The following is a 21,305-nucleotide window of genomic DNA, read 5'->3' as shown; positions in this document are numbered from 1 at the left end:
CTGCTGAAAAGCTTTTTTTTTGCTATGCATTCTGTTTTCTTGTCTTTTACCCTATCGTGTGGATAGGTTTTTTTTTTTTTTTTTTTTTTTTTTTTTTTTTTTTTTTTTTTTTTTTTTTTTTTTTTTTTTTTTTTTTTTTTTTTTTTTTTTTTTTTTTTTTTTGAAGACCGTATAAAATAGGAGGAAGATCTTTTGAGAAAAAAACAGTGACTTTATGAATATAGATTTATTTTTAGCTAGTGCTTTTAATTTTCTTGAAAATTAAAATCTGAGGAGCCGGTCCAAGGAAATCTTAATGTTCAAAAAATAGTTTTTGGGCATGGGACAACAATTACTTTTTACAAAATGTCAATTTTATCTGTGGTATTAAAGCCACCAAAAAGAGCATGGACCTCTTGAATTTTTTAAATGTTTATGAATGCCACTGTATTAAGCCAGTAGTATTAGGCATATTATATGCCTCTTCATGCCTACTCATGCTACGAGGCATACGAGTATTAGGCATACTACTCGTATGCCTCTTCAGCCATTTTTTCAATGATCAACAATGTAGATGACCCAACGAAAATCCAGGCACTGCTTGCTCTTGTAGACCTTGAAAAGCAGTGTGTGCGGGCCTGTACCCCTCCCCGATCCTGTGGTCATTTCAGGACATATATTTTGTGCTTGAATAACGTGAGTTCAAAGAAATAGAAATTCTTACATTAGAATTAAAATGAAATGGAAACATGTAAATAACAGGTTAACCTTTCAGTTTTTCATTATCCTAATTAAAGTTCCATTTGTTATTTATATATTTTAATTCTAATTATTATAGATATTGTAAACGACATTTATCTTTGGTCATGAAACAAATCGACCGTGTGTTGAAGTCACTCGTAATGTACTTATCTATATCCTTACTCTCTTTACTTTGCAAATCAAAAGTTTTATATGGTTATTTTAGGTAGATAAAATTGTAAATCCATTTCTCAAAGGCATGACATCCATAGTTCGCACTGTACCTGATTCAATTTTTGGAGGCATTGGTAAATTTTTAACCCTTGGGCAGAATCCTGCAAAAGAACTTCCAGATTTGACCGACGCATTCAAAGTTGGAACTAGTTTAGATCCAAATGTAAGTGGTTTGCTTTTCTTCTTTTTTCTTACTTTGTCTTCTCCTATCCTTTTTTTTCCTTCAGATCGACGTACCATTCTTTAAATAAAGATCTTCGCATCGTCCATTCTTTGCAATGCTTTTCTTTGCAATTAGATAATTCTTATTTGTCTATGTGTTTATCCTGTTTCTACTTTTATAGTGAAGTGGTTAGACGCCTGTGAAGTCTACTGAAGTGTTAGTAGCACTAGTAGTTTGCATATTTTGTTATAAAATACGTTTCGTCGATTCCAAGGTGTTGTTTAAATGATTTTTTTTTTTTAACTTAAGACACCTCAAAAAAATTTGTTTATATGCATTCTTGTTACGTTTTTACAAGTCGGCAAACTTTTTTTTGGGGGGAGGGGTACACTGGTATGCTTCCCATTTGTACATATGTTTATCCTGTTTCTAATTTTTTAGTGAAGTCGTTAGACGCCAGTGCAGTGTACTGAGCTGTCAGTAGCATTATTAGTTTCTAATCCCTATTTCCCGATGTTACAGACAAGGATTCGTCAAATATAGTCTAATACTTCAATTCAAATGTCCGTCTAATAATAATTCGTCTAATATGTGAATATTATATTCGGTGGGTCTTAACAATGACGGGTAAGTAAAGATTGATTCTGGTCAAGGGAAACTGGAACTTCTAAAAAGGACAGTTTGATATTAACGCATGAAATGGAAAAAATCTATCTGCAAACAACATTAGAATATTGGAAGCTACAGTGATGACAGTGGCCAAACATGGCCCTGAAGCATGGGCGCTTCTAAAAGTGGATGAAGATTTGCTAGATGTTTTCCAAGCAAATTGCCCATGGATTGTTCTGGGTATCCGGATGACTGACCGTACTTTAAGCAGGATTCTGTGCGAAGGTGTGATTCAATCCCGCTTTCTAGGGCTATAATGAGAGAAAGGTTGAGATGGCTAGGACACGTTCTGGGGATAAAGGATGACAGATTGCCAAAGAGTGTCCTTTTCAGCCTACCGTGTTGAGTGGAACGGAAAGCAGGTTGTCTGCGGTTAGGGTGGGAGGATGTCATAAAGGAAGATTTAAAGGAAATGGGAACTTCCTGGGAGGGTGTGAAGAGAAAGGCTTAGAATAGATTGGGCCGGAGGCATGCGTAGCTCTGTTGGCCTCAGATGGATTGGTGCTGCGGTGAGTTGTTAGTAGTAGTTGGCCCTTTTAGTAATTAAACCAAAAAAGGCAAGTTTTTTCAACTTAAAGTAAGGAGCAACATTAAAAATTAAAACGAACAGAAATTATTACGTATATCAGGGGGTTCGTCCCCTCGTCACTGCCTCGCGTTTTATGCTAAAGTTCGAATTTTGTTCCAATTCTTTAAGAGTGGCCCTTGAATAGCAAAGAGTTTAATTAGAATAAATAGCTGTTTTGAAAGTACTAAAAAAAAAATTAGTGTAAAGAGCGAGGCATTGACGAGAGGGCGAACCCCCTCATATACGTAATAATTTCCGTTCGTTTTAAGTTTTAATGTTACTCCTTGCTTTCAGTTGAAAAGACTTGTTTTTTTAAAGAATGCTGGAAAATCCGGAGCCCCCTTCATAAGAATTCCCTTCCTCTAAGAAAAATTCCTCCGTGGAAAGATATTCCGTCATTATCTTCTCGCCCTGAACCCCCCACCAGGAAAAATTCCCACTAAAAATGTCTGTATACTTCCCAATAACCAATACCATGTGTAAACAATGGGCAAAGTTCACAACTTGCACCCCTTCCCCAGAGGACTAAGGGGGTCAAGTCATCCTCAAAGATATACCTTGTTTATTAGATTTGTCGATTATGCTGAACAAAATGGGTATCTCAAAATTTTGATCAGGCGACTTGGGGAAAAATGAGCGAGGGAGGAGTCCTAGTTGCCCTCCAATTTCTTTGGTCACTGCACAACACAACACTTGCTACCGAGGCAGATTAGTTACGAGCTTTCGTGAGACGGCTGATATGGGGTTTGTGGAATATTGTTCTCAGAAGGCGGTAGAAAACGGTGTTCGTCTTTGCCACCCTTGCTGAAATATCTGCATCTAGATTTCCATTTGAGCAGACAATTGAACAAGGTAGGTGGACTGCTTGACTATCTCAATATCTTGGCCACATATTTCTATAGTTGTCAGGGGGCTGCATGGTGTCTTGTCCACAGGTAATATTTTGGTCTTGGTCCAGTTTACATTTAAACCAAGTTTATCTGCAGCAGATGTTAGCGTTTCCAGGGCAGTTTTGATGTCAGCAAGATTTTCACATCCAGCGAAGTCAACATCTGACAAAACTCTTCCAGTAAAATTGACGCCAAACGAATGCGCCAGCAGTGTTTTGTTGAGGACATGGTCCATGACACAGTTGAAGAGCTATGGAGCAGCAGTGCAGCCTTGCCGAACACTGTTTCTAATTTGAAAATGTGATTAGAGCTGGCCATTTACAATGACAGCACTTTCGGTCTTATTGTATAGTTCTTTGAACAGATTGACAATTTTCTTAGGTACACCAGCAGATTGAAGGATCAGCTACAGTGACTGTCTGTCGACAGTGTCGAAAGCAGATTGAAAATCGACGAAGGCAATGTATGCCTTCCTTTTGTATTTTAGAGTTTTCTCTATCAGCTGTCTAGTTTTATAGATTTGCTCAGTAGTGGACCTACCCGGCATGAACACAGCTTGCTGGTGGGGATGAAAGGGATAGTGGTACTTTGTGGCCCGCTTGAGGAGCAGCAGGGCGAAGAGTTTGCCGGGTACCATGTTATGCCATGATAGTTATTACATTCTGCTTTACTTCCTTTCCTCTTTGTAGACTGGCACAAGTAAGCCTGTCTTCCAGTCTTATGCGATCATTTGAAGAGCGCCATACAGTATTGGACAGCACTTGAAGCCAGAGGGTCATGGATGGATTGCCATTTTTAAGGAGTTCTGATGTCAGGCCACATATTCCCGGTGCTTTGTTGTTCTTCGTCTTTCATACTGCAGCTTCAATTTCTTCTGCTGTAAATTCAGTGCCATAGCAGGCAGGTTTAGCATTATCAGTAGCAGCAGTAATCTGGTCATCAATTAGGTCGGGTTGTTTGGTTTAATATATTCTTGAAGTGGTGTTCCCACTGGCGGAGGTCGCCACTGGTGTTATGAAGATACGATTTAGTTTGAGTGTATTGACCTGACAGTTTACGGAAGATCTTATATGTGGCTCCAATGTCCTTATTTGGCGGCCTCTTGAAGCTCGTGTGCTTTTTTGTCAATGAAGGTCTTACGGTCTTTGTGCAGCATCATTTTAAGCTCTTTATTTAATTACCAGTACACTGTCTTGTCCCCGCGAAGACTGACTTCCCTTCTGCGATCAATAATGGCGAGGGACTTGTTGTTGATCCAGTCTTTTTTCTTATGCTGCTTCATTCCAGCAACGCTAGTTGCAGCTGCAAGAGCATTCTCTTTGAAGACCTTCCATACACCTCTCTTGATGTTATTTTAACTAATATGTATAATTTTTACAGCCCTCCCTCAACTTTGCCCCCATTAGGTGGGAGTTATCATTTTTCCATTCTTTTGTCCCCCTCCTCAACTTTTAAGCATACTTTCTCAAAGACTTATAGCACTTACCGCCCCCTTCAAAATTCTGGTCTTCTTTCTTTTGGTATGTGGCTGAGTACTGAAGATTGGTCCGACATTTATAGTTTACAAAACCTTGATGAGAAAACAGCCACGTTTCATAAAAAGCTAATTGATAAATATCAAATTTGTTTCCCAGAAAAAAGGTTTAAAAGGTGCTCAAGTGACAAACCCTTTATTAATCAAACAATAAAAACACTAATTAGAACCAAATTGAAGCTGTTTTAGAATGGTAAACTCGATCAAGCCAATATATTAAGAAAATCAATTAAAAGAGAAATTCATAAATTGGCACGATCATACTACAAAAATAAGATCGAAGAATTGTTCACTAATAAGCCGAAAAACTGGTATTCCGAGGTTAAAAAGCTATGTGGCAGGAGTCTTGACCAGCTTAATTTCAACTTACCAGAGCCCCCTGATGTTACTGCAAATAATCTAAATAAATTTCTCGCTTCCATTGTCCAGAGCCTTCCAGCATTGCCAATCCAATTATCAACAGGAGCCCCATCCCCCTTTTTCCCGACTGTTTCCCCGTCTGAGATTGAAAGAAGAATTGATAAACTAAGAAAGACAAGTGTTTGTCCTTTGGATATCCCGTTTCCCCTTATTAGAGCCTTCGGTGACTTCCTGTCTAAGCCCTTGTCTGTCCTGTTTAACGAAATTACTAAGTCTGGGCAAATTCCAACAATTTGGAAACAGGGTTTTATTACCCCTTTGAAAAAGAAAAATGGAAAGCCTGGCTTTGATGGTGTTCGGCCTATTACGCTTACTCCTATTTTTTCAAAATTGTATGAAGGATTCCTTGCAGATTTGCTAAAGGAAAAAATCTTACCTCTTACTGACCTGAAACAATTTGGAAACCTAAAATCAACTTCTACTTCCCACTACCTCGTTTCTCTTATTGACCACATCGGGAAAATCCTCGAAAAACCTAATTCCTGGCTAAACTTAATTTCTATTGACCTTCAGAAAGCCTTTGACCTTGTTAACCACAATATTTTAATTGAGAAACTAGAAAGCGAGTTCAATATCGATCCCTTACTGGTAAAATTGGTTGCCTCATTTTTAACAAATAGATCACAGGTGGTTAAATACCAGAACCATTACTCAAATCCTCTCCCTATCTACAATGGCATACCCCAAGGAACTCTCCTAGGCCCCCTCCTTTTTTCAGTCATGGTTAACAGCCTTGCGAAGGAAGTTCCTGACCGTTGGAAATTTGTTGATGACCTAACGATTGTTGAAAGTTGCTTCAGAAATTTAATAAGCGACCCTATGAGTATTCTCAATGAAATTGGAAGTGAGGCTTTGGACCTAGATATGACCGTAAACCCCTCTAAGTCCATGATAATGCCGATTTGTTTCCTCAAATCCTCGCCCTGTTTTCTTAATCCTATCCCTCCTGAAATTTACGCATCCTCGGTTAAATTACTTGGAGTCGCAATTTCGTCAAATTTAAAGTGGGATATCCACGTTAAAGATATCATCCATAAAGCTAATGCGTCTATCGCCCTCCTTAAGCTCCTAAATAAATATAGCATCCCCCCTTCTCACTCCTTAAGGTTGTACACGTCGTTTGTCCGTCCGCATCTTGAATATGCTTGTCCAGTTTGGCACCCTGGCATCTCCCGTGAAGAATCAGACAAAATTGAGTCAATACAAAAAAGAGCCTTGCGAATAATTTTCAAAGAAGGCAAGGTGCCTTACTCTCTGCTCCTAAAAAAAGCTAGTTTGGAAACCCTTGAGCGAAGGAGGTCGTCGTTGTGCCTCCGTTTTTCAAAAAATGCAATAACGAACCCTCGGACGGCAAGTATTTTCTCCAAACGTCACTCACCATCCAGATTACGACAGCCTCGAGCTGTTTCTGAGCCCATCCCAGTTTTGTCCCCCATTCGTTGCGTTACCTCCAGATATAAAAAAACCTTTGTCCCCTTCATCACAGAAAAAATAAATAAAATAGCCAACTAGTTTCGCCTCCCCCAGTTTTTTTTTTTTTCTCTCTTTCATGTGAGGTGCTTTAGGTCGTTGTTCGTTTGATTCGTTTGTTCCCACCGATTGTTTATATGTTCTCTTTTAAACCTTTTCAACGCTAATTTTATCTCACTCTTTTAGTTTTGTTTTACGACTTACCTTTTCAACTTTCTGACATATTGCCGTTTAATTTTTTCTTTTTTTTGACAAATGAATGGCTTTGCCTTTCTGATTTAGTTGTTTTTGACATTGTTTAACCAGTTTTTTAGTTGTTGTGCTATTTTTATGATGTGTTTTTATTTTTATGGTTTTATGACTCTGGAATGCGAATTCCGGAATGTGTCCCTCGGGGCTTGTGATAGTTATTTTTTGAAATTAAATATCTTATCTTATCTTATCTAAGAACATTAATCCCTCACATAGTTGAAATTTTAAATTAATACCCCCCCCCCTTTTTTTTTTCTCACTCCACTCTTATCTTATAGTTTGAGTGTTTATTTTGCAATTGCAAACTTTGTAATTCTTGCTAGCTACATTTTTGTTTAAATTTGTTTTCCCTGTTTTAACTTTACGAGTTTTTATCGTTTGACTTTTTATTGATTGCAATTTATGATGTTGTACTGACGCTGAAGTGCGAATTCGGCCCTTTTGGGCTTGTGATAGTCGCTTTGTTGAAATAAATATTATTTCTAAATATTATCTTATCTCTTACCTTCAATATCGTCGCACTTAGCCAAAGCGGGTCTTTCTGGAGAGGATAGGTATCAATTTTCTGGGGTGTCTGGCTGATTTGTGTAGCGTTTAGGCAAAGCCTGATTTTGGCTGCGACAAGATGATGGTCGGTGTTCCCAAGTTTGATGCCCCGGTAGGTGCGACAATTTTGTACAGACGACAGGCATCGCCGGCGTATGATGATTTAGTCGAGCATCTTCTTCGTTGGTCCATCATTGTTATACCAGGTATACTTAGCTATCTTGGGTCTCTAAATTCACGTGTTTCCAATGGTAAAATTGTGGGCGAAACAGTAGTTCAGCATTTTCTTTCCGTGGTCGTTTAGGCTATCTACTGTTACGGGTCCAGCAGCGAAATCCCAAAGGCCACTCATTTGAAATATTAGCATTCATATCTCCTAGAAAGACGAGGTAGTCATAGGTAGGTACTTACGAGAGCTCAGAGCTTAAAAGGGTACAGAAATTTTCCTTTTTATCTTCCTCGGCTTAATTTTTGGGGGCGTAACAGGTGATGATCGTTCTTTATCCATGTATACTATCAAGCCTTGCTCTCAGGACTCTGGGTGGTACTGGTGCCAATGATAGGAGGGCATTACTTGCGGCACTGCTCAGCACTAGGCCAGCGCCTCCTCGTTTATGCTGACCTCCAGGCTAGAACAGTGTGCGCCCTTTGCCAATGTACTCCTCACCATCACTAGATAGATGTGTTCCATTGATTCCAGCAATTCTAATTTTATATTTCTTTAATTCTTTGGCTAGCAGAAGCTTTGAACTGTGTTGGTTTAGTGTCAGAACATTTCAGGCGGCCACATTGATGCCACCTTGGTCAACAATATTGAGAGGGAATCGCTCTTTTGCGTTCCGGGGTCGAGAAGTGGTTTGAGATGATATATCTGTGGCTGAATCTCTGGTTCCATTCGTAGCAATAGAAGTTTCAGGAGGAGGGCTGCCAACCCAACCGTCCCAAGATGCAAGATCCCCCTCTCTCTCTCTCTGTCTCTCTCTCTCTTTCCCTTTCTTTCACTATCTCTCTTTCTCCTCTTCTCATTGTTACTCTCTCTTCCTCTTCTCTTTGCTCTCCTTCCCTTGGTGTTTCACCGTTTAAAGCTCATTTTTGGTAGATTAATGATTATCGCTTGCTGCAGCAGCATCATATATTTTTTTTTTTTTTAGGATGACAACATTCCACTGAGTATTTTGTTATTGCTATTTGACGAAGTGTTTGAAATGAGAACAAGGCCAGCATGGCTTCGAAGACATATCATAGGTTTACTTAGGGATATATTACACTCTTTGATGGGTGACGTTTACAATCAGAAAATTCTTGAGATTGTGGACTCACTTACGTCACCGTCGTCCATAGCCGAAGCAATAAAGGCATTCAGGTCAGTGAAAATGTTGTTTTTTAATATTTTATATATTTTTTTTAATTTATTTTTAATCTTGTTTAATAATGTTTCCCTCTGTGTCTTCTATTTATAGGTATTTACATAAATTAAAAATAGGAACGGATCTTCAATTATCAGTGATATTGAAATCTGAAGAGAGAATGGTAAAACATAATGATGTTGTATTAGACCGTGATAAACTTATGGGAAGCTTACATTTTTTCCTTTGTAAACAGTTGCTGCAGCACAGGGGCCAACCCCTGTGTCATGGTGTCAGCCTAGCTGCAACATAGTAAAGCGTGGCCCATAATATAAAGAAGGAAATACTTCTCCGTTTGTTAGGGGACTCATTCTAATGAAACGTATTACTTTTTCTATGGGTCAAGAGTGATTGGAGAGTAACCAGTCCTACTCCCTTGTCCCAATATTGCTAGATGCATATTTTGGAGTCTTTTCTAACATCTGTATTTATAAACGTAAAAGTTTTATTTAGGATAGTTTTGGAACCATTAGAATGGACATATTATACAAATTTATACTATACTATTCCGGAATATACTTCAAATTCCGGAAACTTGTAAGCTATAAATGCAATATCATAAAAACATGTAACATAAAAGAAAGATAAAACCACGAAACTGGAAATATGTCGTTATGTTGAGCACTGTGTCTGGACTGAAGTCAAATAGTGTAAAACTAGGAAAACCTTATATACCTTATAATGGAAAGGGCAAACTTTGGCCCATTATAACCAAAAATCTCGAAAACGCCTTGGGAAGTTTCAAATTTTACTCTTTTTCAAGGGCTGGTACAATATGTCTTACTGACTCCAAGAAGAAGAATTTGATTGCTTTCACTCCCAGGGCAACAAATTGGGGGCACAAGGGAACATGAGCCTCCTGTAATGTTTGACAGGCATTCGATTTTATTAGTGTCATTTCCATATTATTGTCCATGTGACGTTATTATGACGTCATAACACCATGCAAAACTGTTTTGTATATAGAGTTCATGGGTGAAGCAAAACTACAAGTTTGTATTACATTTGGTAACTTTTGGAGATGATAAGTGAATGATGATAGCTTTAAAAAACATTACGGACTTCGTTCGTTCTTTACTAGGTTCCTGCTAGGAGAAAGCCAAAGTTTTTTTTTGTGATGAATAAGGAAGATTCCAAATCTTGGTTATGCTGGTAAGGTATTAATAATAGAATTCTAGTTGCTCATTTAATGAACATAAAGTGCAAAGTATCAGTCTAAGTGATATATGCCCCTGAAGAACCGAGTGACGAAGACTGTAGTGACTGCAGACCAGATAAACAGGATCAAAGGTAAAGAAATGGTATTGATCGAAATACCATTGTATTTTTGGTATTTTTATGGTATTTTGATTTTATCAAAAAGAACGGAATTCTGCATTGCAACAAAAAGAAAAAAAAAAATATGCGCAATTGTTGATACAATTAGTTGATACAATTGTTGATTTTATTAGTGTCATTTCCATATTATTGTCCATCTGATGTTATTATGACGTCATAACACCATGCAAAAATGTTTTGTATATAGAGTTCATGGGTGAAGCAAAACTACAAGTTTGTATTACACTTGATAACTTTTGGAGATGATAAGTGAATGATGATAGCTTTAAAAAACATTATGGACTTCGTTCGTTCTTTACTAGGTTCCTGCTAGGAGAAAGCCAAAGTTTTTTTTTGTGATGAATAAGGAAGATTCCAAATCTTGGTTATGCTGGTAAGGTATTAATAATAGAATTCTAGTTGCTCATTTAATGAACATAAAGTGCAAAGTATCAGTCTAAGTGATATATGCCCCTGAAGAACCGAGTGACGAAGACTGTAGTGACTGCAGACCAGATAAACAGGATCAAAGGTAAAGAAATGGTATTGATCGAAATACCATTGTATTTTTGGTATTTTTATGGTATTTTGATTTTATAAAAAAGAACGGAATTCTGCATTGCAACAAAAAGAAAAAAAAATATGCGCAATTGTTGATACAATTAGTTGATACAATTGTTGATTTTATTAGTGTCATTTCCATATTATTGTCCATCTGATGTTATTATGACGTCATAACACCATGCAAAAATGTTTTGTATATAGAGTTCATGGGTGAAGCAAAACTACAAGTTTGTATTACACTTGATAACTTTTGGAGATGATAAGTGAATGATGATAGCTTTAAAAAACATTACGGACTTCGTTCGTTCTTTACTAGGTTCCTGCTAGGAGAAAGCCAAAGTTTTTTTTTTTTGTGTGATGAATAAGGAAGATTCCAAATCTTGGTTATGCTGGTAAGGTATTAATAATATAATTCTAGTTGCTCATTTAATGAACATCAAGTGCAAAGTATCAGTCTAAGTGATATATGCCCCTGAAGAACCGAGTGACGAAGACTGTAGTGACTGCAGACCAGATAAACAGGATCAAAGGTAAAGAAATGGTATTGATCGAAATACCATTGTATTTTTGGTATTTTTATGGTATTTTGATTTTATCAAAAAGAACGGAATTCTGCATTGCAACAAAAAAAAGAAAAAAAAATATGCGCAATTGTTGATACATTTTTTTTTTGTAATTATTGACATCTTAAACTGAAATTTTCACATATAAAAAAAAGTACTAAATTCCTCATTACAACTCAAAAAAATTAAACAAAATCCCAACAACCACTATTTTTTATATTGCTTTTATTTTCCACTAAAATGGACATTTGATTTTTTATAAAACTAATTTGAAATTAAGCAAAAAAAAAGTTTTTCCGCGAAATGTATTTTTCGCAAAGAAAATTAAAGAGCTAATGAGGCTAGGGATATTAAGATGAAACTTTTAGGGAACGTTTTTTTTTTGGGGCGGGGGGATTAATTAGATGAAAAAACTATATGCATGAAGATTTTTAATTGATGATGATGCAACTTAAAACATAATATGTGCAACATATTTTTGAAAACTCTTTTAAATAAGCCAATTTTTGTTGTTGTTTTTTCTCGGGTTTATAGATTTCTGGAAAACCAGTGCTTTACTGAAAACTAAGCTTGATCGATTTTTTGGAGAACTAAAATTGTATAATAAAGTTGATTGACTTCGTGACTGATAAAAGACCATTGAGAGCTAAATTAGTCTTTTATTTTCTGTAGACTACTTAAAGATTTTCTGCTCCTAATTCTGTTCCGTTGTGTTGGTCTTGTATTAATAATAAAACACTAGTTTTTAAAAATTCTAAAATTATAGGGAAAATATTATGAGCCAATTTATTTTCAACAGTTTTTTAAAAATATGTTGCATAAACAGCAACGCAATAATTTTCGTTCGTTTCCAGTCTCGAGGCCTCATTCTAAAGGATTAGTCAAGCGTGCTAGGATAGCACGCTACACGCTACTAGGATAGCACGTGCTAGGATAGCTAGGATGCTCGCTTAGGATAGCCCAAATTTATAAAGATAGTTTGACTCTATGCCTATCTACTCAGTTCTGCCATAGGATGGATGGATGATAGACTTCTATCAACAAATGAAATGAAATCATTTTATGGATTGGAGTAATTTTCATACAATTCTGAAAAGGCTTATGCCAGTTGTGCCTCTCACTCAGACTATCTGCCTTGTTTTTTTCTCCAATTCGCCATTAGTCTTGACTTTTTATTTACAGTCTACCAACTGGATTTTAATTCGTCACCTTAGAAAGGTAATTAAACATTGAAGAAAAATATGGACTGACAGTTTCTTTGAAGCAATAAAAAGATCACTTATTCCAATTGATTTAGGTTTTTTTCAGATTGCAAAAGTATTTGGACCAAATTTATTACTTGAAACTTAATTCTATGATCCATATATCTTCTAATGCAATTTTTCTGGTAGATGTTCTTTTAGCGAGGTTTTTATGGCCTCTTATAAAGAGCATTAAATATTAATTATATTTACATATATAATGAGTTCGCATAACACTAACATACTTATTGAAAGTGATTTTTCAAATGTTGTGAGAACCAATCCTGGTGTTTATGTAAGCGTATACAAGGCTTCTTATAAGGGAAAAGATGTTGCTATTAAAGTCTTCCGTGGTCATGATAGGGAAGCTTTTGAGAAGGAAGTTGAGCTGCTGGAAGGGCTTAAGGATAAGTATGTCAAAAATATTGTGAAGTACTTAGGATCAGTATCCTTGAGTTCAATAGGCCAGGGAGAGCAGCATGTTTTTGAATATTGCCCTTTTACGGTGAAAAAAAGGCTTGAAAGTAATGAGCAATTGTCCCATTCAAAATGTGTAGCGATTGCAAGAGACATAGCCTCAGGAATGTCCTGTCTACATGAAGCGAACATTATTCTCAGGAATCTTAGCAGTGCCAATGTTCTTCTGAAAGCTAATGAAACTGCAGTAGTGTCTAATTTACGGTTGGCTTGTGTCATGCCCAACAGAGAAAAGAAAGGGAAATTTGGAATAGTGAAAGACTTTCCTAGGACAGCGCCAGAAATTGTCGCTGGTGAGGAATATGATCAATCTAGTGATGTTTATTCCTTTGGAGTTATTCTTATTGAGTTAATTTGTCATAAGCCGCTGGAAAACCTTAAGTTATTCTATACCCCCAGAAAATCTATCGATAGTGAAAAGTTTAAAAGCAGTATCCCGGATGAGAAAAATTTGAAAGATCTGTACGATATTGCAGCAAAGTGTTTAAGTTTTGACCCTAAGAAAAGACCTACATTCAAGTCGTTGATCATTGAATTAGGTTGGATTTTTGACTGTATTGGAGAAAAAGATAAAGTTGCAAATATAAAGTCTATGTTTGAGGCTAAGGGAAAGTAAGGCTACATTTATGGGAATTTTTTTTCTAATATTGGCAGTTTTAGTAACATCGATCTTCTTCAGAAAAATAATAAAGTTGGAGTTGTGTCTAGTTTGGAATAGCCTGTGTTGTCTCCAATAGAGGATGAAAGGAAAATTTGGAATAGTGAGCAGCTTTCCTAGGACGGTGCCAGAAATTGTCATCTTTGAAGAATATTATTATTTAGTGATGAATATTTTTTGGAGCTTTTCTTTGTGAAATAGTATGTCATAAGCCACTCTTGCGCCCCTAAAAAGTCAATTGAAAGTTGAATATTAACCCTGAAAGTTCAAAGCTTTGTTGAATACAGTGCAATAACTGGCAAGGTCGTTAACTTTATTATTTTACGATGATTTCATCATGAAAGGGTGAATTTTTTCTATAGCAATTGCTCTTTCATACTTTAGTATTTAAACTTCTATTTAGTAATAAAATAAAAAATGATCAACAACAAGATCACATTCTAAACTAATTTCACAGGCTGTAAGCTTATAAAAGATTTGCGTACATATTCCTCAACTCAAGTGTTCTTCCCCCGTGAAATAAACTTCCTTCAAATTCTTGATGTTCCAGTACCCCACTAGTAGTGGAGGAAAAAATGAGGACACGTCACCGTTACCCATGCAAAAAAGTGATTTTCCTTGTTGTTCAAGCTAGGGGACTAAGTTCGCTGGATAGGGATTTTTGGTCATTGCGATTCCAATTGTGTACTTTTTGTTTCCGTCAGGGGTTATTTTTTAGGGATTTCAGTCTATTTTTGAAATCTCCATAAAGAGAAAATAACATTTTGAATATATTGAAAGGCATCTTGAGCGCTTCAAATTTAACCAGGTTAAATGGACACATCTGGTATATAAACCTTAAAATGAAATTGGGCTGGATGCTGTGTGTGGCAAGAGTCGTTTTTTCTGCGGCATTTTTTTCACTCTTGCCCCATGAGCCCTGGGGGGCTGTGTTAAAACCGAAGATCTTGTTATATGATCTTTTGAATATTTTGATCAAAATCGCTATCTCGAAGTTTCTATCAGATGTATTTGGGCAAAAAAAGATGCGGGACGGGAGGGGGGTAGTTGCCCTCCGATCACTTTTAAATCTTGAGAGGGGCTTCTGATTTCCAATCGAATGAGCCTCCTCCGAAGTTTGTACAACCACCCCTTCAATAACAAGAGCTCATGGCACTTGTGACGAGGTCAGAAGTGCCAAGAGTCAAGATCTTCTTCCCACCAAGTGTCATTACGATCGCTCCATTAAGCGTTCTCCCTAAGCGTTTTCCAAGATTTCTGGTTTCCCCCTCCAACTCCCCCCAGTGTCACCGGATACGGTCGAGATTTAAAGGAAGAGCTCTTGAGACACGGGTTCCTTCCAAATATCAAATTTAATTAAGATCCGATAACCTGTTCGTAAGTTAAAAGTACCTCATTTTTTCTAGTTTTTTTTTTTAATTAACCGTCCCCCCACTTCTCACCAGATGGTCGAATCGGGGAAACGAATTTTCTAATTTATATCTAGTCTGGTTATATTTCTAATCTATTTCTAATGTAATCTGGTCTGGTCCCTGATGCGCCTGCCGAATTTCATCGTCCTAGCTTATCTGGAAGTGTCCAAACTAGCGAAACCGGAACCGACAAAATTTGCGATCGCTATATGTCACTTGGTAAATACCAAGTGGCATAAAAACCTTATACGTTAGTAATGGACATCTAGTATAATTTGTAGACATTGGCCTGAAGGTTTTGGGTGGGTCGGGTGTCATCTCCCAAGACATAGTTACTGGACCTTACCTTCTAACTATTTTGAACAAAACCATCCCCGGCAGTCATCCTCAAAGAAATAATTGCTGTACCTTTCAGATAAGCTATCCCAAAATTTTAATTGGATGTATTTGGGAAATGACGGGGGGTGCTGGTTGCCTTCCGATCACTTTGCCTTTTAAGAAAGGCACCAAAAATTTCAATTTCCAATCAAATGAGCACCTTTCAAAGTTTCTACGATAACTATCTATGGGAAGTGCCTTGGCCAGGAAAAAAAATACATTGTGCCCACCTCGCTCTTTACTTAGGCATTTAAATGTAAAAGCGAACACAGGTAAATCGTGACCTAGTAAAAGACAAACACGGCCAAAAGTAAAAAAAAAATGAAACTCTTGAAAATGGCTAAGGAGCGAAACACAAAGTGCACCATTGGAATTGCCTGGGCAGGAAACTCCAAACAAGAAATACTCCTGAAAATGGTTAGTCCCCTTATTCAACCCAGTCCCTTGGGTTGAATAACAATGAAAATCAAAGCATTTGGAAAACAGAGTAAATCACTTTATTGACACAGGAAGCATCTTTTTTCGTTTTTTTTTTGTGCTGGTAGCGGGGCTCTTCTGTTTTATTTAAGGATCAAATTGGTTTGTTAGTTTTTTAGCCGTTGATAATTCCTTGATTGTTATCCTTCAGAAACTCATTGTGGCCAAATGGCTGGAGAGCAGTTCCACAGCCCCCTAGGGACGAGTCAACAAAAATGAGAACGAGAGTGGTCGCAAAGGCCAGTTTGCTTGCATGTCTCTCAGGTAAAGTCTCTCTCTCTCTCTCTCTCTCTCTCTCTCTCTCTCTCTCTCTCTCTCTCTCTCTCTCTCTCTCTCTCTCTCTTTCTTTCTCTCTCTTTCTTTCTTTCTCTCTCCCTTTTCAGAATGCTTTGAAATCTATTCCAGCTAATATTCTTTTAAAATGTAATACTAGTCTCATAATAAGTAATATTACATCATGTTACAACAAACTAGGTTTGTAACAGCTAAATGGTTTGTATATTAATACTTAGAATGTTTCGGTCAAATTTAGAAGTTCCAGATTTAGTTCAATCATATCAAAGGGTTTTAAGTTCATGCGAGCAAATTCTAGCTTTAAGTTTGTTTGTTTTGGTTTTTTTTCGTAGATTTTAGCATCAGATCCAAAGTAAAACAATTTAACATTTTTTTCGATTTCCGCAAAATTGAGGATTTTTTACACTCCGAGCGTAAAAAAATATTATTTTTTTCACTCATACACATCCATCCTCTTTCAAAGCAATTTTTACATTCATTTTGGTATGCATATCCTCGGTTGTAAAAGTTTTGGAGAGGGCTCTCTTGAAAGGAAAGTGCCACATCTAGTGAATACCAAAAGATATTTTGTTACAGCAATGTGGTGTTTTGTGCCATATCCACACCCTTAAAACTCCACACCTTAACACTCCACACCTTAACATAACACTTATTAACACCTTAACACTCCACATCACATAAGGTCCAAACCCTTAAACGTAAAGTTTTGAACTTCCACCTTGATAAGCCAGGGCAGTGTGGTATTTTCTGCCGTTTTGGACTACGAAGCATCAAGTTTTCCTCAGAGAGGGTAAAAATGCTGGAGAATGCAAATTCTAATAGAGCTAATCGAATCCTGATGTCTAAAACCCTTCAGGAGGTTTTGAGCCCCCATCTTGAAAAGTTATTCTTAAGGGTTTTATGGCATAATGTCCCTGTGGTTAACCTTTACCATTCCACAAATATACATTGGAAAAGAAAAATTTGTCACTAAAACCAGATAAGCTATTGAAGATTATTAATATGATTTTAAAAAAGGGGAAGTACCTAGTGACTTTAGAAAAAAAAACTGTAAGAAATGTTATAAAACTGAGTGTGGTGATAAGACTGGGTCTAGGAAACCAAGCATTAGCTTGGTTTCTGTAGGAAGTAAGTTTCATTTTTAATCAGGATTTGGGCAGTGTTGTGTTCTATTCTGATGTATATGGATCATTTTCATAGACGTTTTCCTAAGGGGCATAGCAAAGGCAGTGGGGGAACACGGATTCAGATGGGGAATTAAAACTCTCTCAGACTTTGCTGATGATTTAAGCATCCTAGATGAAAACCTTAGCAAAATGAATGTGGGTGCAGAAAAGACTTTGAAAGTATAATAGCCCAGGCCCAGGGTGCTATTTCACAGTTCGGAAAAATAAATTCGGAAGAATAGGAAGCTGACTCTGCAACCCAATTTTAGAAAATTGGAAGCTACAGTGATGACAGTGGTCAAATTTAGTTTTGGAGCGTGGGTTCTTTGAAGAACGAAAGAGGAGTTGTTGGATATTTTCTAGAGAAATTATCTGCGGATTGTTTTGGGTACCCGGCTGACTGACCGTAGCTGAAATAGTAACCTGTAGGAAAAATATAGTTCAATCATTCAGGGTGAGATGGCTTTGACACTCAGTGACTGAAGGATGACAAATAGTTTTGGTCGGCCAACCGTTTAGGGCCAAACGAAAAGCGGGTCGTTCCAGTATAAGGTGGGATGATGTTGTAAGCAAATCTTTAAATGAAATTTGAACTTTTTGAGAGGGTGTAAGAGGGAGGCTTTGAGGTGAAGGGTGTAAAAGGCGTCTTGGTGCTACAATGAGCTTTTATTGGTAGTACTTGTAAATATTTCTCAACAATAAGAAAACCTAACCAAGTAACGCATGTTTTGTAAAATGCAAAATAATTTTTCAAATGCAAAATAATGTTTAAACTCTAAATAATAATGGTAAAGAGTCATAGTTCCTGTGACTTTAAAGATCAGTCCTCCTAAAATATTAAAATCTAACATACAACTTACATAACTTACAACCCTGGCCCTGAAAGCTGGCAGGGGGATTTATTATCCTCAAACATAAAATTTCCAGATCTTTCAACTACGTTGAATCAAATGGCAATCTCAAAATTTTGATTGGAAATGTTTGGTGAAATGATGGGCGTGGGGGGGGGGAATTTACCCTCCGATTTCTTTCGACTAATAAACCTCTCAATATCCAATTGAATGGGCCCCCTTTGAGGTTTCTAAGACAACGCTTTCTATAGAAACCTTACATGCCCCAAGGGCATACCTACCCTGGTTTCGCTGGCTATTTGGTTTGGAGCGCGAGTCAGCGGTGTGACTCCGTAAGGTCAGTCAAAGTCGACTCACCTCTGAATGGACACTTTGAGAGGTCTGGGGAAAAACACGGGAAACGTCGGATGATTTGCCCCCACCGGCGCCTTGCACTCATGGCCAAAGGCAGAGAATAAGAAGATCGGTACCCGCGCTACGCAAACCGTTGCTTAGCTTGCGAAAAAAAATAAGTATTTTTTTTCCTAAAAAAGGGAATTTTTTTTCCTTTTCTCTTTTTTTCTAATCTAAATAGTTAGTTTACCATCGCTGTCAGGATATTTAAAGTTTTTTCTCTAAAAGGTTTCCTTTTTTCCTCTTTTTATTTATTTTTTTTTACTTTTGACATAGATGGTCTCCTTTTTCAATATGACGGTTAGTTCACCACCACTGTCATGCAGGGTCATATCCAAGATATTTTTTTGGGAGGAGGAGGGGGTAAAAAATAATTTGTTTTTACAAAATAGGGTTTTTACAAAAAAAAAAACGCACTAAAAATTTGTTTAATCCATTTTTGTGACATTTTTACGAGTCGGACAAACATTTCGGGGTGGGGATGTGCTCAAACACCTTAACCTCTCATCCCTCTCCCCCTGGATACGGCCTTGCTGTCATGATATTTAAACATTCACTTTTTTTCAGATGAACTAACCCGAATCATAGGAAGTGAAACCTCACGCAGAGGTATGACTAGCGTCTTTGACATGCTACAATATCCAGAATTAAATCGACGGCTCGTATTTGTGCTTCTTGAGAGTGCCCTTGAAGTGATTTTTCAAGATCAGGCGATGCATATGACCTTTGTCAAACTTTATGCTCTTAGCTGAGTCGTTCGCTTTATTTCTAGTTTATTCTAAGTCATTTCTTTTTTTCTTTTGGACACTGTAAATCCTCGTTCATAGTTATAAATTATTTTATTAACTTATTATTAACTTTGTCATATACAAAGTTATAAACCTAAGAGATTGTTAAATTGTAACTTTGAGAGCGAATTTGTAATTTTACTGTGTTGTTGTATTAGTCGGGGACATTATTTTACTAGGGGTAATGTAAACTCTATCATCAAGGTCCTACTCATATATTTTTCCAAAGGTTTGCAAGTTTTAATTGACTAACTTGGCTAACCCATCTTTCACTGCCATCGTAGCCCAACAAATCTGAACCCTTAAAGAATGCAGGTACCAGCTGATGTGCAAACTTAAGCATTCTGTTCTTTTGGATGGTAGAAAACCGTTCTCTATTACTGTCTCTAATTGCGGAGAGGGAATTAGTGCCTCGCCTAAATTTGTATGCTCCCCACAAATTTTGGGAAACATCTTTTTCAGTATTTTCAGTTAAAATGCTTATTTTTTGTATTTTCATTTAAAAACTTGAAAATAATGACAAAATTCTCCCCCTCCTGGATTTCGCAAAATATATTTTGAATATATTTTTGAAAAAAAAACTGTTCATTTTTAACGTTGTTTACAGTCATGATCGAGAAATTAACTCTTTTATAATGGAAGATGCTGTATATTTCAATACTTAATTTTAAGTTTCTTACACTAAGTATTTAAAAAAAAAAAACCTGAACCATTCACAAAAGTATCATTTTTCTTTTGTTTATTGGCTTTTGTGAGTTTATTTTAATGGCTTGTTTTCAACAACAATCACGTTATACTTTGTAGGATAACGATCGTTGTTATCCAATAGTGGCAAAAATAGCCCCGTCTTGTTAAGACCGGGTAAATAATACCGAGCGGTACACCTCGATCAACAAGGAAATGCCTTATTGGTTCTTTTGTGAGAAATATTAGGCCAGTAGAAAGAAAGAACAGTTTTTTACAAATAAGATATTTGTTTCTATACGGTACCACCACATAACTAAAAACTAGTGCATATAGGAAAAGCCTTAAATGAGAACAGGTGAATGCATCTCTTTCTTGACGTTTTAGTTAAATTAGATGGATTAAAATTATTTAAATTAAAATAAAATTAATTAAATTTAGTCAATTAAAATCCTCAAATCCTTGAGCCACTCGGAGTTTTTATCCACTTTATAGGTTTAATTTTTTAACCTGTAGGAAAAAATCTTAAATGAGAACAGGTGATTGCATCCTTTTCTTGACGTTAAATTAAAAATTAACGTCAGTCAAATTAAAAATTAATTAAATTAAATTTAGTCAATTAAATGCAAGATGAATAAAAATTGATACATTTTGAAGTTCACATTTCGACGAAGTAGATTTTACTGATCAACATCTTTGAGCCACTCGGAGTTTCATCCACTTGATAGGTTTAATTTTTTTTTTTATTCTCTTGGTCGATGCTTTGTCGCCTGGAAGTTGACGCAAACGGTATAGTTTAGTATGGAAAGGACGGGGAGGTCAAACTAATAAGAGTATTATCAAGAGTTTGAAGTTCAATATAAGTAATGTCTTTGTAACTTTCGCTGACAGACATAATTTTCCTGAAATTGACAGAGCAGGGTTTTGCAGCTTTTCTCAAGGTGAGCATATCTTTTAATCTTTCTGTACGATCTCATGCCCTTTTTGAAGATGCTGCAAACCCCTCTAAAATACTCTATAGATGTACTATATTAAGTAATTGTATACAGACCCTTTTTGGCACCCCTGGTTTAGTGTTCTTGCCATAGAGTAATGATAGAAGATTCTAATCATTTAAATTAATTTATTTGTAAGCTACATATACGGTCGTATGAAAACGGATTGATAATG

The 21,305-nt window shown here is 36.6% G+C and overlaps 2 protein-coding genes across 2 annotated transcripts in view; both read left to right on the top strand.

Moving 5' to 3' along the window:
- The window catches only part of LOC136039472 (sorting nexin-13-like), an 88,789-nt gene extending 67,484 nt beyond the window's left edge, over positions 1-21,305 (top strand). Inside the window, exons 14-17 of the mRNA XM_065723249.1 lie at positions 947-1,117; positions 8,618-8,829; positions 16,111-16,223; positions 19,231-21,305. Coding sequence (XP_065579321.1) covers positions 947-1,117; positions 8,618-8,829; positions 16,111-16,223; positions 19,231-19,415 — 681 coding nt within the window. The 3' untranslated portion in view covers positions 19,416-21,305. The remainder of the gene's footprint in view (positions 1-946; positions 1,118-8,617; positions 8,830-16,110; positions 16,224-19,230) is intronic.
- LOC136039473 (probable serine/threonine-protein kinase DDB_G0271538) lies at positions 12,688-13,775 on the top strand. The gene has a single exon (XM_065723250.1). The coding sequence runs from the start codon at positions 12,778-12,780 to the stop codon at positions 13,648-13,650; it is 873 nt and encodes a 290-aa protein (XP_065579322.1). The 5' UTR covers positions 12,688-12,777; the 3' UTR covers positions 13,651-13,775.

This window comes from Artemia franciscana, chromosome 19 (genome assembly GCF_032884065.1).
Source record: "Artemia franciscana chromosome 19, ASM3288406v1, whole genome shotgun sequence".
NCBI classification, from domain to species: Eukaryota; Metazoa; Arthropoda; class Branchiopoda; order Anostraca; family Artemiidae; genus Artemia; species Artemia franciscana.
This window is presented reverse-complemented; position numbering and strand designations above follow the sequence as displayed.